General features: G+C 36.6%; 1 protein-coding gene across 1 annotated transcript; it reads right to left on the bottom strand.

Annotated features, from left to right (window-relative positions):
* Nucleotides 1–15,810: 15,810 nt before the first annotated feature.
* On the bottom strand, nucleotides 15,811–17,768 carry LOC106643997 (aminopeptidase N-like; the record flags this gene model as incomplete). Its single annotated transcript, XM_023390612.2, has 7 exons — nucleotides 17,518–17,768; nucleotides 17,264–17,438; nucleotides 17,002–17,161; nucleotides 16,841–16,922; nucleotides 16,388–16,761; nucleotides 16,030–16,310; nucleotides 15,811–15,882 (listed from the first exon to the last, which is right to left on the bottom strand). Coding segments are annotated over exons 1-7 (1,395 nt in total), but the record flags the coding sequence as incomplete, so codon positions are not given.
* Between the last annotated feature and the right edge of the window lie 654 nt (nucleotides 17,769–18,422).

Here is an 18,422-nt window from a genome sequence, read left to right as displayed (position 1 = left end):
TCAGAGCAAGTTGAGAGTTGAGCATGTCCATGATTCTGAAAATAGATCAATTGCGTTGTAGCAAGGGTTTTGAAAGTAGTCACTTGAGTCAATTGAAGTGAGAACCGGTAAGAGAGGGGCTGCAAGTATGCAAGCAGCGTCTTGGGTTGCATCGTTAACATAAAGGACTGTTAACGACCAGGGTTGTTCGATCTCCTTGCGTGAGCGTTGTTGCTCGAAAGGAGAGAACTGTGAGTCTCGGGTAAAGAAAAGTTCCATGGCTTTATGACCGTTGTTGGTCAATGACCTCCTGACCACCTTCGTTCAAGCGTCGCTGCTTGACCGCAGTGGCCAGGCGGTCCTGTTGAATAAGCAGTTGTTGCTTTTGATGCTTGCCCGTACAGCGTAGGGGCTGTGAGTAATTTTTGATTCGAGTGGTCTCGTGCTGGGGACCAATCCATGTACGAAGCGATATCGGCAAGCGGCTATTGTAAGCCCTTTGTCACACGGTAAAAGAAGCCGTTCTAACCTCAATAGAACTGTCGCGAGAAAAGTGTGCTCCAGCCACTCTCAGCTCTCGGCCCGCACAGAACCACACGTACACACATGTATACACACATACATACACATGTGTGTGTGAAAGGGAGGGACAGATATGTATGATTATTGGAGAGATCACGAACTGCATCGTGCCCTGCAGCAGAATGTAGTAAGATAACCACACATAGGCGCACGTACACACACGGACACACACGTATAGATGCACACACACACACATGTGTGTGAGAAAGAGAGGGAGAGAGGATGATACATGATTTTTTGAGAGAGAAAGAGCGCGAACTGCATCGCGCCCTACAGCAAAATCTAGCAGGATAGAGCACTGTTAACCTCCTGGTGCCCGGGCGTTTCCGCATCGCTGCACTCGGACGGGCACTCATTGCACACACCACTGCGCGACGAACGCTGGTCCGGGGCGCGAGGATGACAAAGCAGCGTAACGGTGGCCGAGCACAAAGAGTGAAGAAAAGAGCGCATCCCATCGCGCGCTCACGGGGTGCAGAGAGGGGCGGGCTAATAAGCCTGCTCTGAGTGTCATAACTTGGCTGTCGTCCACGAGTGGGACCTTTTGCACGAGCACCGAGATCGTTCCCCCCAGATCCGGCTCGAAGGACCATTTTGTTAAAATCTGCTTGAGTTTGCTGGCCGGATGTGGGGGGAGGATGAGATGCACGTGGGCGCAATGATCGCCTATATTGAAACTCAGAACACACTTTATTGAAAAACTTACTTGTGTTTTATACAGGTGGTTAAACCGTCCGAAGCACTAATCAAAGCAGGGTCGCGCTCGACCCTCGAGAGACAAAGATAATACTAATAAACTTAAAGGTATAGGTATTATCGAAAATCACGACGCTTCTCCTCTTGACACGCTGTTGGCTCTCTCTCTGCTTCTTGCGGAGCTCTGCACTCTCCTTTTACAGTCTCGACAGGCTCCGTCGCTGCGATGGTGGCACTGGCGTGGGCGTGTGGCGCGGGAAAACCAAATATAAGCTATAGGAGTTAATAAATTATTGTACAAATAATAATTAAAAAACAATTTTCTATCTTACCTCACTTTCACTTTTCAATAATTTTAATTTAATATTCAGTATTTCAATTTATAAACAAAGGCAATTGTCGATCAAACTCATTTGTAAGTAAGATTAACGTTATATTTCAAATTAAAATAATCATCCACTTACTAGAAAATAATAAAAGCAACTTACAGTAGGGAATGAAATTGAAACAATAATTAAAGTAATGCTTATCAAGAATTATCTTTTGTTGTAATTAAAATTTTCTTAAAAAAGATTGATTTTTTATTCTCAGTTGTTCTGTTTGACCGCAAATTAAATTGAATTTTTAATCGAAGCATCCTGTCATCGACGATCACATTTCATTTTAATAAATTAGTTTATCATTGAATTTAAATTAAATTGTAATAGCTTGGTTGCAAAATTAATTAATTTAGAGCTCTGCTCAATTCGTGATATGAAGCTTAAAAAATCTCTGTCATTAAGTACATCGCACTTTGTCGGAAATTTTCTCTGAATTAAAAAAATAACTCAATGAATTAAAAAAAAAAAAAAATGTAAACTAACCAGGTAATATTTTATATTTTAGACAATACAGCAAAACTATTTAATATTTTGTTAAATGGTTAAAAAATGAGGAGCACTTCAATGCTAGCAGAAATTGTTGGTTGTCGTTTGGAAAAGGAAATATCTTAAATATTATGATTTTATGGTAAAGTGTATTTTTTTTTGTTTTTGGTCCGTAAATAATTATTTGGCAAAAGAAAAAGGAATACCATTAAGTACTGCAAATGCCATTAAGTTATGATGATGATACAAAGAAGCAGGTCTTAACGTAATGGAAATGAAAAAGTCTTGCTGAAACCAAGGAAAATTGCATCGTAATGTGTCTATTTAAGTTTATCATCTTTCATCATCCTGTAATTTGTTAGTACTATTAACTATAAATACATTGGTACACTGCTTACTCAACATTTTTGGTACATTTTTATTAATACTTTGCAATTTTTTAATCAAACAAGGTTATTTCCTTAGGCCTGAAACCATCAATGTATTGAAGCAATTTTATTTTGTAGTAAAAAGCTCTGCATTGAAAGTTCAGATATAAAAATGTTATTTCATAGCAAATTGGAAATTGGTTATTTCAAAATAACGTTCTTTTGTCATACTCTGTTTCTGATTTTTTAAATTGTCGTTACTGTGCTTCATATTATCTATTAAGTAGCTTTTGACAACTAGCTAATTAATTATGCTAAATTCAATGAAAAATTTATTATCCAATTGTATTACAACCCTAATGCAGATATTAATAACTCGTATTGAAATGTATCATAAAAAAATAACAATTTTAAAATTTTAAATTCAATTCATCATAGCTTCAACTTTGTGTACTCAGTAATAACATGTTTGCAGGTACAAATCAATTAGCTTTTTTTTCAGCAGTTTTAATAAAATACGGCACATTGTTCTTAATGAAATTTCGTTGTTTAGACTTGTGGATTATGATCTTGTTGCTGTATGAATTGGAAAATAAAATGGTCGTAATGTACATAACTTTTTACCAAAACAAAAATATATCTCAAATATATATAAAAATAAGCATTTATTAGTAAACTTTTACCATTACTTTCTCGAACTCTTGTCGAAGCGTGGTTTATACACCCCGTACGTGTCCTGCTTGAAATTAAAGACAGCATCGAAACGCTCACTCCGGGTCTATGTGCTTCTCTCGGATAAGTTGTCCGAAACGCATGCCCATGAGGTGAGCTGTGTCAGTATCCGTCCGTACCTATAGAATGGCCGTAAGAGTCGCGCAGAGTAGTAGTTTTCATGAACGAGTAACCCCCCCTCCCCCCACGTCGATTCGGATCCTCGAGTTCAGTATTTGTTGCGTAAAAATGAGTCTAAAATAGAGAGTAAGAGAGAGCTAGCTCGCAGAAGAGTTGACTAGTTGATCAACAACCCACGCCTAGAAATCCGCGCTCATTCGCCCGACTGTTTTAGACCCTCTTATTCCTTTTTGTCGTGAGTTCGGAAGAGTTTTCGCTCTGACATGTTCCGTTGGGCATCAGAGACTAGCTTTTTAAAAGGAGGTTCCTTTGGTTGCGTGCATGTACGAGGGATTCCACAAAAAATCTTTGATCAACTTCTTTTTTGGGATCATTTTAAGGTTGCGAGGATAATTGTCTTTTTTTCTTTTCATACGGAAAAGGTTGACTGTACTTGCAGAGGTTAATGAGAATCAGAAAATAACTGATGTCACGTTGTTAGAGCTTTTACATATGTTGAAGTTGTTTAGTTCAAAAATACTTATTAAGATCAAAAGTAACACGTATTTGTATGGGACGTTATTCAATAAATTGAACAGATTTGTTTTTTTACAAAAATTGGCTCTTACATCGTTGCTTTGTCTTTAGTTTAGCGAAGCAATACACTAAAGACGCCTTTCGGAGTTCTTAAAACAAACCTATAAATATCAGTGAAATTATGTTGTTATGAAACGATTTAATATTAATGACAGACTTTCTACCGATTTTGACCAAGTAGTTGTAGTTTACGTGGATCGCGTTACGATGACTACAAGAATCATTGGGGGCGCGATTCCTCGACAGCAACAAGGGACCCGAGTCAACAATGAAGGTCTTGTCATGAATAGTGGCTTTAAAGTGATTGTAAATTATTTTTTTGCTATTATTATTAGTTGTCCTAACAACAAGTAAACTGTTTTGCCTTTTTCCCAATTTCTTTTCTTATTGTTCGTTTACTCTTCAGTTTCGACGGTTATACAAAAATAATAGAGTCTTGATTCGTAATTTTAAATAAGTTCACAAAAAAAAAAAATAACAGGTGTGCAGTAAAGAAAAGCTTTACGTTAATTAAATCTGCGTAATTCCATAATTCAACAAAAACAGATGTCTAAATAATATAGGCGGCATTAAAAAAGCTTCACAAGCTTCTAGTAGAAAAACTCGATACGTAAAATATCGCATTAAACTTGAACACGCCCATGCGTGGACAATATATGTGTACACAGAGAAGTACGTCACTATAAGGCTGGAGCTGTCAAGCAGACGAAAATATGAGCCAAAGTTCGGCCATTCACGCGCGAACTTTTCAAGCATCGCTGGATTATCGAGCTTGCGGCTCTGCTGTACTGCTGCTCCACGTATATATACACATTCGCTTGGAGAGACGGAAAACGGAAATGAAGCACGGAGACAGTCACGCGCCCGATCTACTTTCGGGTATGGGGGGAAGGGGGAGAGGAAGGATTTCCAATTTGAATTTGGACGTTCGTATATTTACGATCGGTTTCCCGCCGAGCTTTTGCGGTCCGTTACCTTTCTCTCTCTCCCCACGCTCCTGCCTTTCCTATTCTCGTTGTGTATGTGTGTACTCTCTCTTTTCCTCTTTACCGTTCGTGCTTCTTTTATTTCGGATCGTTGGTTGCGTCTCCCATGTATAATGTAAATTCTTTTGGAAGTCAATTTTCGTTCGCTGCAACGATGTTTGCTTCAATGTTTTGGGAGAAGTAGGATGTGTAACCAATAGGGTATGTACGGTCAATTTTCATTTTGTCCAAGTTTCAGTGTTAATGGGCGGTGATGTACAAAAACAGATCGTAACTTTGATTCAACAATCATCTGTATGGATCAGTTGATCGAATTTATTATCCAATGGCAGTCTGTGGTAGCTTTTTATGAAACAAACATGTAGTTAAAAGAAAAATAGAACTAAAGACACGAGATATTCCCATAAAAAACAGCTAGAATCAGGAGTAGCAAAATCACGAGAGCCAAACATTAGTAAGTGCAAGAGAAGCGATGACACGTACAGAAAAAAAAAAAAAAAAAATAGAAGAAACAGCGAGCGAGGAGACCAAGAACATTCAGAAGCAACAAACACCAACGTTGAAGGCAGTAGTGGGCGTCCGGTCATAACTTACCTCGATAGCATCGGGCTTCTCGAGTTTAAGGCTCCGAGTAGTCGTGGCAGAGCGCATTTCTCGAGCGCCCGAGGAACGTGACGGTATGCGAGTCTGCTGGTGTGTGCGTATAAGGAGCGGGGCTGCGCAACTAAGGACTTTAATTTAACTATTCGAGACATATTAAGGGTAATAAAGTTTTTGGACTCGCGTTAACTACGAGGGTCTTGTTTCTTAAAAGTCTCATACAGGCGCGTGCAGTTCGTCCCTGTTTGTAGATCATGGAAATTTTAAGTTGAGCTTAATAGTTTCAAACGAAGAAGATCGGTATGATGCCCGTGGAATTTCGTTGGCCTACTGCACCGTTCAGTTGGCGGATATCATATACTTTTTTTTTAAAACTACTAAATTTTTTTAACAAATTTTTCTTTCAGCAGTAACTCAACGGAGGAGATCTGTTTGAATTGCGATTTCCATTGTCAGTACATATCCGTTGTAACTACTCACAACGTTGTTCATGAAAAATCAAAAAAGAGTTCGAGAAAAAAAAAAAATTTTGCTTAATTACTTAGTACAAAGCAAAAAGTTGAAACGTTTGTTGTACACGTGTATTCGTTTATCTTTGATCTCACGAGTTTTTTTAGGGTACGCAGGGAGACGTGTAAATTGGAGTGTAGCTTTTTGTTAAATTGAAATATCCAGTGCGCCAACATACAGATGCATGCAACGCACAGTGTACACGAAAAGTTATCAAAGTAAAAACAAAACTAGACACACGTACCGTATTCTTTAAAGGCTAACCACCTTAATTAAAGCACAAACTTATCGTTTTGGCCCTCATAGTCACAAAAGACTTTGATAAATTTTTCTTCTCCTTTTATTTCTACTTATTGATTAAATTATTTGAAATAACAACGTTTTCCGCTGGTTGGAGAACAAATAATCTATTTATTTGCAATAATAAAGAAATGATATTGCACTTTTGGATATTTTCAGATGTTCGTTACAAAAAAATAATAATAATTTCTGTTCTTGTATTCGAAATTAAATTGAAAAAAAATAATATAAAAGTAAATACGTTATCCTCGATGTGTGTACGATGATATAATAACGAATATCACTGTCCCAATGTTCATGCTGCATTCAACCTAATTATATAATTTTTTAGACAGTGCAGAATCATTGGCACCCAACCATCTTAAGAATCAAGTTGTAATGAGAATTTCAACCCCCGTTACGTGGAGTACGAACATGGATACTTTTGGATGACCCCACTGATGGGCTCGAGTGGAAAAAAGTCCTGCAATCTAGTTCAATCAACACGTAACACACCACACGTTTCAAACCTGTTTGACTATCTATTTTCATATTCTCTCTTTCATGTAAGAAGCTCTGAACAAATTCTTTTTTTTTTAACCTGTTAAAATAAAGCTTAAATTACGTTTACTGACTGATTTTTACGGCGAGTATCTATATGAGATGGAAGCGCTAACTCTTCATTGATTACATCTTTGACTTGATATTATTCCTAAAATAAGCTCTTCTTTAAATAGTTAGTGGTTAGAAATAATCCAAAATCAAACGATGATGTAGCAGAGCATAACACTGAAGGTTTAGTCAGAATAATGACTTCTAAGACAAGCCAATCATTACGAGCGACGTATTACGTACGCACATAGATGAATACAAACTTAATTCAGCCACATGTTAAAGCAAACGAACGCATAAGTTTAGCAGGACTTGCTACATTCAGTGGCAATGAAGTATGAGATCCGGGGGTGTGATAGCAGCTGCAACAGTAGTACAGGTCGACGTTCCGTCGGACGGCTGGATCGTGTACGTGCACAACTCTATTTGATATCATGCACCCATACATCGACCAGGGGCTCACTTTGCCAAATTAAAGAGACTGCTGAAAGGATTTTGGTACATTTGGAGAACGGATGCTACAACGATTTTCGTGTCTAATGGAGTCGATGAGATAACTGGTCGAGTCCGAGTCTTGTTTTTATGCAATCAGAATAATCAAACGCAGTCTTCAGTTCGTATCTTGCGTTTCACTAATTATTCACAGCTATTTTTTCAAGTGTGTAATTTTTATTCAGCGTAGGACTTAATAGTTTTACGTGGCATCGAAATATTATGGCTTTTGAAGAAGCAGTGCAAGATTACCTAGCTATGAAAAAATGTCGTGGATGACTAACGAAAATTACTTCCGTTGGTTAAGAAATAAAAAAATTAATTGTTAAATTTTATTAGATATCATGAGCATTGCAAAGCATTTCGCGCGTTAAACTAAATAAACTCTTAACCAAACGTATGCAAGTATGTTATATTTACTCTAGCAGCCCCCTGTCTCGGCTTCGCCCGAGACTTACTACATGGAACACCGTAGTGTGTTGACATGTATTGTGAAACGTTTTCGGTTAAAAATTTTACATTTATTCCTGACACTTCTCAGAACAAAAATCTTTTTACTAAAAACACGTTTGTTCGCAATCCATACATTTTATTTGATCAAATAATAAGCTGTAAAAATTAACAAAAATATAATTATGCTGAAAAGTATCGTGCGTTCCTTATGCCATAAAATAATCGTTGGACAAAAGGAGCAGTTGACTATCAGTTTCTCCCGTGTAATTTTCGAAAAGGGCTATTTTTTAAAGATGTTAAGATTTTAAACTCCCAAAAATATATATTAAAAAAAAATTTTTTTCTCTTATCTCACAACTTTATTACCAGAGCAACAAAGTCCTGGAGCTTAATCTCTACATTTTTTATTGCCACAAAAATACAAATATATTTTCTTCTTATTTAAAAAACTGAATTTAGATCTTTAAAGATTTAAGAGATTACTGTGAGGGTAAAATGAAAAGCTGATCTCTCACGTAATGGATTCTTTATTTGTCGATTTTGAGGCTGCTGTTCCAATATCGATAAATTTTCTGCGTCAGTTTCTTGACGCCTAAAATTGTATTCATTAGATACATTTAAAGTTTTCCTTCCAATCACCCTCTTGCGACTTTTGTGACCACTAAAGGCTGTTTTCTGTCAACTTTGTTAAGTTTTAATATACTTGTTGGCAAGGTAGTTCAATGTCCCATTGCCCTTAAAAAGACCGGTGAGTTTTTTAAGTAAACTCTTTCTTGACTAAAGTTTACAGCAAATGTGACTGCCTGGATACCACAGGGTGATCTTCTCTGGCCTGCTGTTACAGACCCAGACTGATCGGGAGAAAAATTGCAAAATCCGAAGCATTGGGGCTAGTTGCAGTGCTCTTTCCCAACGTCTCCTGGCATAACGTCGAAGAAGTTGGTGTCTAAAGCACCTTTTTTTGCAGACTCAGTTGTTTTGATGATCTAAGGTGGAGAGATTAGTAGAGATTGGTTCGCGATGCTTGCCCGTTGGAGACTGTCCCGTTGGCTCAAGTTTTTTTCCCTTCATAGCTGTTAGATTCACTCAGCGCAGACCTTGGAGACGATCGGTGATTCCTGGTTACATGCTTAGAGTCAAGGGGGTAACATAGGGTCGTCGGTCACCGGGGTTCCCAGCCTTGCAACAAACAACTCTGCTCGTGACGTCTGCCAGTTAATGACTGACTTGGTTTAATAGTGGCCGGCTTTATGTAGTCTTTTAGTCGACGAATAATGTTTCCGGAAATGCTAGTAAGAATGTATCTGTTGGCACGGTAGTTTAAACTTAGGGGGCCCTTAAAACAACCGATGAAATTGAAGGTTAAGTATTGAACGTAAATACTTATATTGGCTCTCACAAAGGCCAGTGATGAAATTTCTATAGTTATTCCTTATTATAATGCTTGATGATGGAGAGCCAGCTGTGGGTAGCTTGACTCTTACCCTCGGAGTCTCTGTGTACGGAGACCGTACATGAGGGAGATATACGCCGCTGATCAAAATATATCTCGTCTTCAGGTCGTTGCCTGGATAACCACCGCTCGTCGTTAGTCGGGAAAGTGGGCCTGGAAAATACCTTCTCTGTAGGTATGCCGTTGGAATGACCACTAAGAAGTTGGCAGTTGTGGCTGCCCGTACTCTTTAGGGCTGTCTTCCCTGGCTTATATTTGTGGTAAAAATTCTCTGACGGCACCAGGACAGATTGTGGTACGGCCACATGACTCTGAAGTGGCGGAGCAGGATGTGATCTGGTTTGACACGTCGCCTGGTATTCCCCCGGAGACGTTATCGGTTTGAATGAATTTTTCATCAGTGGCGCTCATCAATCCTGAAGGTTCTAGGTGAAAGTGAAGACCTAGATCACTTCCCCTCCGGAAAGAAGCGTCATCGGTAACCGGGATACCAAGCTGCACGTCTCCAGCTACATTGTCGATGAACTGCCAGTCGACGATTGAAATAAAAATTTCGACGCTCCGGCCTATTATAACCACACTTATTTCATTCTGTTGCAGGTAGCTTCGATTTTATGTCGACACCGCGCTGTCTAGCGGATCCTTCTAAACTAAAGTGAAAAGCTGGCGTATTTTTGCAAAACTTTTAGCTCGTTTATTGCTATTGTTATTAAATTTTTCAAGATAAAAACCATACTAAAACCATCTAGGAAGTGTCAAGAGTCGGTATGCAAAATTTCAGCAAAATCGGTTCAGTAGTTTTCGCGGTTAGCGATTACAACGGTTTTAGCGACTTTGCTTTATATATTAGTAAGATACAATAAAAAAATAGAAGAATAAATTATGTTCGATATTTCATAATGCTACAATATTTACGGTGATATACATCGCAAGGAATGCTTTTACCTCCTATTTTTATTAACTTATTTGAATTAAATCACTAATTAAGTAGCTCATCTTCGTCTCCAAATCTTCATATCTCTGCATTGCAGACTCCCCAACTAATTTTTTATTTTTTAAAAAGCATTTATTTTTATGTCATTATTTCTTAGTTTAGAACTCTGTCATCGTGGCTTGTCAATTTTGTTATGAATAATTATTGGATCAATTTGTTTCATTTTTATGAGTTTGTATTTAAGCCACTCAGTGTAGGCTTCTACGTTTTTGTAATTTGTTTGTACAGCAATCGGTCTTTTTGTAAATTTTTCTCTGTTTTTGCTTGTATCGTCTTCCTAATCTCCATGTCTCATCAGTTTATACATATTTACAAAACTATTAAGCATCAATACTCTGCGTTTATGTATTTTTGTTATTCGTTATACTTCTTTAAATTCATATTATATTTTATCCACTTTAATTATCAAACAAATGCTTGTTCATCGTCTTTCTAAATCTTCGTATCTAAGTTTTTTTGACTCAACTTTTTCGTATCTATCTGCTTCGTCTAAATCCTTTATGATGTATCAATTTTTTGTCCCAGTATACGTATTCATTTTTTTGTAGCTTTCTATAATATATCTGTTACAAATATATGCAGGATTAATGTGTTAGTTACTGTGATACTTTTCTGCTGTTCATTTGTTGTCTGTACTTATTAAACTCTGCTACAATAAGATTTTTTATTGATCCCTTTAGTTTTTGACAGATAAATCTTGTCATTTAAGACTGTGTTTCTGTTCTTCAGTTCCTGTCCTTAATGTTTTTACTGGATCTTTCATGAATTTTAGTCCCATTTTCTTGTTATACTTGTGTCTCTGCCTCTGTATCTATTTCCCTTTTGATTAACCTCTAGTTTTCCAACTAATTCGCACATGATTAAGAGATTGATCTCATTTCTATTGTCTTTCTTTGTAACAAATATAACTTTATGAGATAATTGGACGGACAATGCATTCAATTTTGGTAAATTATGCTATTCAATCATTCAATTACAATACTTAATTAATAATAAATGCGTACTATACAAAGTTCAGTACTTAGTGACAACTAACTACAAAATATAATTTCAAATGTCAATGACAGAAGATTAAAAAATCACCATAAACCATCTCGGTAACGTAGCAATGCCTCTTAATTTCTATTTTAATAGAAGGTGGGCCAAGCAAGTGAAAGAAAAAAAAAGGGCGACGCTACAACGCGCAGTTGACGTAAGAAATTGCCCGGTGAAATTATTTCCTTTATAAATCAGCGACCATACGTTTCCAAGCACGCGCGTCGGCTCATTTTCCATCCTCCATCCCAGCCTCGAGGGCAAAAGCACGAGCATCCATTACTATATACGCACAGCGTTGCACAAAACGGGCGCAATTATTTTTCGCTCATTTTCTTCCTCTTGTACACATAATCTCGTTTTATCTCCCCCTCCAATGTGTATACCTCTTTTTTTCCCCCATCCACTATTTTTCTCCCACATAACAAAGCCTTTGAAGAGCCCCCCTTCTCCCTGGCAAATTGTCGGAACGCTCCACTCTGTAAAATTCTGTATTTGACGTGACCCCTCAAACTTTACCACCACTCGTCCGAACAACCCTTCGATCTCCCGTGGAATTAGAGGCGGGCGAACAAAGCTCTTCCGAAAATTAAAATGAAATTTCGTCAAAACGATCTCGGCCACTTGCGAGCCTTATGGGTCACAAGTCAATTTTGGTGCTATCTACTCGGCCGAATGGTCCATTAGGCTAATAATACGTACATACATTAGCAGCAGCGGCAGTAATAGTAGCAGTGGTAGTTGGACCGTACAACCGGACATTCATCATCGTCGTGCCCAGCTATATGTGTGTAGTAAACGTGTGCGGTATGGGGATGTAGTCATCTCGCAATTGTTGCTCGTCTGTGTATATCGACAACCAGAGTAGCGAGTGGCTCCAACTGTTGTCCAGTGCACAACTTCCGCTGATTGATTAGTAACCTATGGTTGAACTCTCTTGGCCATCGTGCGACGCCAGCTGACATCGAAGTGAGGGAGAGAAGCCGCGAGGCAGGGATGGAGTGTACCAGGGAGTGAGCCGAGAGAGAGAGAGAGAGAGAGAGGAAGTGTAGTAATTTGTCGGGCTGGTGCAGGCTCGACTGGCTCCAAGCTGATAGCGAGAGCTCCCTTTACTCCGGCCCACCTCTCCCTCTTGCTCTGTTCTTTGGATCCTACTGTGTGTATGTTATAGGTATGTGTTCGTGGGCTACGTATTCTGGTCCTTATCTTCATATCTTTCATTATTTTTTTATGTATCTCATAATTTCTAAGATATACAGAAAGATGTACATTTTTTGTTATGAAGTGATGTTAAAGTTAGATCGCTCATTAGAATCACATGATGTAAGGATAAGCTTTACAAAAATAACATTGGTTGGTTTTTGATTTCGTGCTCTCATTCTATCCTTATCCAATAGGCTTTGTTGCAAGAAGTACTTTATTAGTTTGTACGTAAAAAGAGAGAATTTGTATTATGGTTTGTTAATCAGTAAAAAATACTTCGATGACATTGTGAATAAACAAATAAACAGAATATTATGTCAGACAGAGAAATTGTTCAAAGACCAAAAGGTACGTAGACTACGAGATTGAGGTGATGAATCTTATGGATTAATAATATGATGTAAGCAAAATTGATAACGAATAGCCAATCACTCCAAATCCCACCAGGTGGTGAATTAAGTCGGAACACAGTGCTTCTGTGATTACATTTTGTGGGATTTCCCCGACAAACATACACGTAATCAAAAACGTTTTGAGTTGGTATATAGTTGATTTCTGTTCTACTGTACTCAGTCGCTTTCATTTGGAGATCAATAGTACCTACATAACCTATTACAACCATCACGACGTAATATTCCGTATGAAGGAAGATTAACGATCCCGCAATTATAGGGATAAAAAGAGGCCCGATCAATGGCAATGCAGAGCTGTTCTTTCACAGTCGGTCTTCTGTTCTCAAGAGATTTAAAACAGTTCGCGAAATTGTTGGGAAGGAATGGCATGATAGTCGATCGGAAAAGCTTCTTTTCGTTCTCGTTGTCGAGGACCAAGGATGGGAAATAAAGGAGTGAGAGCAAAAATTGCCGGACAGAAAGCTTGAAAGAGCCGAGCTCTTGTAAAACACTTGGGCAAACTTTCAACCTCGTCCGCTCTTCTTGGCCCTTTCATATTTTTCCAGGAGCCACCGCTCTCCTTTCATTGCTTGCCTTTCCTCCCAGTTCCACGGATCGTCTTGAGACACCCAAAAAATTGATTTCGCGATCGTTACGCAATTATGATGTCCATAAAAAAAGGAACGAGTGGTTGGTGGGGTGAGCGAAACGAGAAAAAAACGACAATATTGGAGGAATCGAAGGATTGCGAATGTTGATAAGGAGAAAAATAGTTGGAAACTGGGGAGAAAGGAGTCTTTGAATACTGCTGGGGAAATTAAAGTGGCACGTCAATCCCTTTTTTCTTTCATAAGGGGCGCAGGAATCCACCGATGATCTTATTTAATTTGATTTTCAGCTGTGTGCAGTGGATCGACCAATTGCATAATAATTATGAGAATGCTTTTCTTTAACCATTATTAAGACTCTTTTCATATGAATATTTCTCGGCAAAAAATAGTTTGGCCATTTGTAATGTGAATATTTAATAAGATCATGTGACAAGTAGTTAAAATAGTTATGTGACAGATCTGGACGCCAATCAAAATATTAAAGCCATAGCGAAACTAAAGGCCGCTCTTAGAATTGGAAACCTTTGGTAGGAGTTGGGACAAAAAGTATGGAGGAAAAAACATTGTGACTTTTTTTTGTAAGAGAAATTGACAAGAGGAAGAAGGGGATAGTAGAACAAGCCCCTCTTGAGTCTCTCTCCTTGGCTTGTCAGTGGGAAACTTAATTAAATATCCGAAGTGGACACAGGAATTACTGCAATTAGTATGATGCTTCTCTCGTCCTTCCTACTCATCGTGGCCCTTTCTTCCGTGCCACCGTCGGTCTGATGCGCAGATATTACTGCCTTAATGTCTAATAAACGTCGCCATCGTGCTACTAGAATGGCGCCTTTCGCTTAACTTTCATCCCCATTTCACTCATCTGACTCTTGTTACGAAAATTATCCCTTGCCCTTCCTCTTACTAAGTTCCATAAAGGTCCTATGCTCTTTAAGAAAAAACCATTTTTGTACCAAAAATTTCACCTTAAACTAAATGGGTTGTAAAAATTTTTTTTCTCATAATAAGTAATCAAACTATTTTTGAGGTGGGATGAGACGGTCGTGATGAAAAACTTTTAAATAAGACTCAAAGGTTTTGTCTCTTTGTTTATGAGACCCTGTAGCACTTTGTAAAAGTGCGACCTCACTTAATTTTGTTTAATTAGTAGTAATTATACTATTTACATTCAAACACAAATGCATTCTCCATAATCAAGAGAATGGATACATTTGGACAAGGTTCGTACAGCACACCTCATCACGACGGCTTATGCACATACACGTGCTCCCCTTCACCCCCCTGCAAGAACGGCCCAACTCCTTTGAAGGGTTTTTATATAATGAGCAACAGCTTTATAAGGGTTGAATAAAATAGACAATTTTTTGTGATACATATTTTTTTGGAATGAATAATATATTTATTTATTTTTTACAGACCTTTGATGGTCTCAATTATTTTTTTCCCATACTTTTGTAACCACTGATCGTTCTTTTCAGATTCTTGAATAGTTCTGTTGATTGATTTCTGATAATCCTCAAACTTTTCTGATTGGAGCTGAAACATTCATATGTCATATAATGGAGAAATTACATTGTATTCTGATGCAATAAGTTACTTACCAGTTTTCTGTGATGTTTTGGTGTTTGTGAAGCTAACGAATATATGGTGAGTTGCAAGAGAACAGGTCTGAAAAATATTATGAGTATATAATACATAACTTTTGCAAGAAAAATTTTAAAATTTTTTTCTTCACAGCTGTAATACCTTTTTTTAAATTCACTTAACGGTACATCGTTAATAAGAAAGTCCAAAATAATATCAACTCCGACTTTATTATGATTGAGCATGGTCAAAATTGTATTATAAATTTCATCAAACAACAATTTTTTACTTAACATTTTAAGATGTTTTCGTAAAAAAATTTCGCTGCTACTACATCCTATCACTATCCATAGTGGAATTTTTTCATTACTACCATAAATATTTTTCATTTCACTGTAAAGTTTATACACTTCATCTAATTCCGTGATTTGTTGAAAACCATAACACAGTAGAGTTCGTTTCAATAATGAAGAAATGCTGAAATTAATTTTATTTTTGTTTTATTTTTATTATTATTATGTTATTGTAAGATTTTGAAGTTTAGTTAATCAATAACAAAAAAAATTACCTATTATTTTTCGGGTTTCGCAACAAATTCTTAAACCTGTTAAGTACTATTTTTTTGCTATTCAAGTCATCCATTTTACAAGCCATGGACAAAACTCTTCTTCTGCATGATCTTGTAAAATCGTTATCTGTTATTTTGTCTTTAAAACCAATGTCTTCAACTATAAGCTGGATCGTTTTTGAGACGTACGTCTAAAAAATTTGTATCAAAGAAAACATGTTTCTTTTTAGTCATTTTATCTTTATCAAACATGTATAATCAAAAACGGAGTCCATCCAATGCATTATAACAATAGAATGGATGTTTTCAAGAAAAAAATGATTTTAATCAACAGTTACCTGAAAAATTAAGTAGTCTTTTTCTATGTTTAATAATTTTTCGTTGAGCCAGTCCATTAGATTTAGACCTACATACCATACAAGGCAGCTTTTTTCATTTTTCAAGTGATCGTAAAGCTGCATCAAAATTTTCAAATCTAAAATATCGTTCCTTACCAGTGCGAAAGCATCATTTAACAACTGAATGCGGTTGTACACATGTATATTCTCACGATTATGTGATTTGAGATAGTCTATTACTAATTTCCAATTGTTGTCATCGTAGTTGACACGATAAAAGCCTAATGCACGATTTTACTTGACAGCATGTTTTGAAAATAGTGGGTATTGTAAGACTTATGATTGCAAGTAAACTTACCTGTATATTGTTTATTCAAAATTATCCAATCCTTAGAATCAACATCAGAGTCAATGATCATTGAAATATTTGTTAACCAATACTCCGTTGAAGTGTTAGTAAAATCCAATTTTCCCTTACTAGCGTAGTTGATGGGAATGTGCCACGTATGTTTGACATGTCTGCTTTTGTAACTGGCACCATCATTAAAAGAACACTCTTGTTGGAGCTCTATTTTGTGATTCTCATAGTTCCTCTTTACGTTTACAAGGGGATAGTCCTCAAAATTAAGCCAAGAATCCATTACAGTTTTTATATCTAAATTGATTTTTATGGAGTCCAAAACTTCTTGGATTGCTTGATAAAAATCATTCAAGTCCACGTTTGCATGAGATCTAGAGAAAATGTCATTTATTTGTATTCCACCTGTTAAGATTATTTAATAGAAAGTTTCAAATGGCGAGCTTTACTTACTTTTTGCTTATAAAATTTTGTATTCCCTTCTGAAAAACTAGTTCCGTAAGCATATGCTGCATCATGCGCACGATACAAGCTCCTAATAATTAAAGATTGAAAAAAAAATTAAGTACAGTTTACTTATTAACACAGTACGTTAGACGAATCATTTGAGTTACCTTTTCTTTGTGTCAAAGTGGAATGAAGCATTAGTCGTATTTCAAAAGGATCTTTCACATTTTGTACATTTTTATGCATAGAAAAAGAGTATTCTCCAGATAAGGAATCAATTAAACTATGTACCATAAAGTTGTTTATTGATTGAAGCTTGGGATCAACCTAGAGACAAAATTTGAAACAAAAATTAAGTTTTTTCTGGAAGACTTGTGAAAGTTTTTTAATATCGTAATAAATTTGTAAAAAAAAAAAATAAATACATACCTTTTCAAGTATATAATAGACCATATATGAGGAAATGCTTTCACTGAGCCACATATGATTCCACCACTTTGGAGTGGCAAGATTTTCAAACCATTGCTGTGTTATTCCACGAGCTATATTTTTTACAGATGAAAAACTGGGTATTGATTTATTTAGTCCTAGCAGCAAGTTGGACCTATTTAATGTATATCACTTAAGATAAGTTTTTAGTGGGACTTAAGTTGTGGAGGACGTAATGATTTGAGTTGTTTTACCCGTAAAGTGACAAGCCCCAATTTCCCATTACTGAGCTGGAATAAAACGATAAGAAAATTTGATCCAACTTTCCAATTTCATCCTTCACACCAGTAAATTTTTCTGTCTCCTTATAAATCCTTTGACTAAAATTTAATGTTGCACTAGCAAAAGGAAATAGTTCCGGAGTAGTGTGTACTTTAAAATTTCCAGCCTCATTGCCAATGCTTTTGAAATCAAATACAGCGAAAGCTAATAGATGTATGGACATTTTTGGAGTAGTTTTAAATGTCGTCATTTGAGTCAAACCATGAGTTGTAATACTTTTAACTGGCATATTAGAAATAGCTACGAAATCATTTTTGTGTATTATTGTGACGTCAAAAGTAGCCTTATAACTTGGTTCATCAAAGCAAGGCAGTACTAAACGGGCATATGTTGGCTTAAAATTCGTCAATACATACACACTAAAATAAATGAATAATTTAATTGTATTGACTTATTTAACTTTCGAATAATTAAGTTTAGGTCTTGTTATGCAACTTACTCATTCTCTCCTTTCTCATTTACATAGGAACTGTAAAATAAACCAGTTTTAGATTGGTTTGCTATTTTTCCAGCGTAACTTACTACTAAAGAGTATTTTCCTTCAGAAAATTGGCCATCTGCCTTTGAAAAGTGCACTAAATGTTTATCTGGCTCAAATCGAATTGTAAAATCATAAGGATCATCGTTATGTAGACTTCTTATATTGCAGTTCTCACGATTATACAACAATCCTTGTGAATGTAATGTTATAATTTGCGTGGGTCTTACAATTTCTAATTTCATCTTTACAACACTTTTGAATGTTAAATATTCCTTAGAATGTCTCTCAACATGGTAGGGTCTTATAGAAATCTTGTAATTCAAAGGATGTATATTT

Source organism: Copidosoma floridanum, unplaced genomic scaffold, assembly GCF_036245765.1.
Source record: "Copidosoma floridanum isolate Cflo_tuat_1 unplaced genomic scaffold, Cflo_Japanese_pri ptg000035l, whole genome shotgun sequence".
In the NCBI taxonomy this organism is placed as follows: domain Eukaryota; kingdom Metazoa; phylum Arthropoda; class Insecta; order Hymenoptera; family Encyrtidae; genus Copidosoma; species Copidosoma floridanum.
The sequence above is the reverse complement of the archived record's forward strand: the minus strand, read 5'-3'. Positions and strand labels throughout refer to the sequence as shown.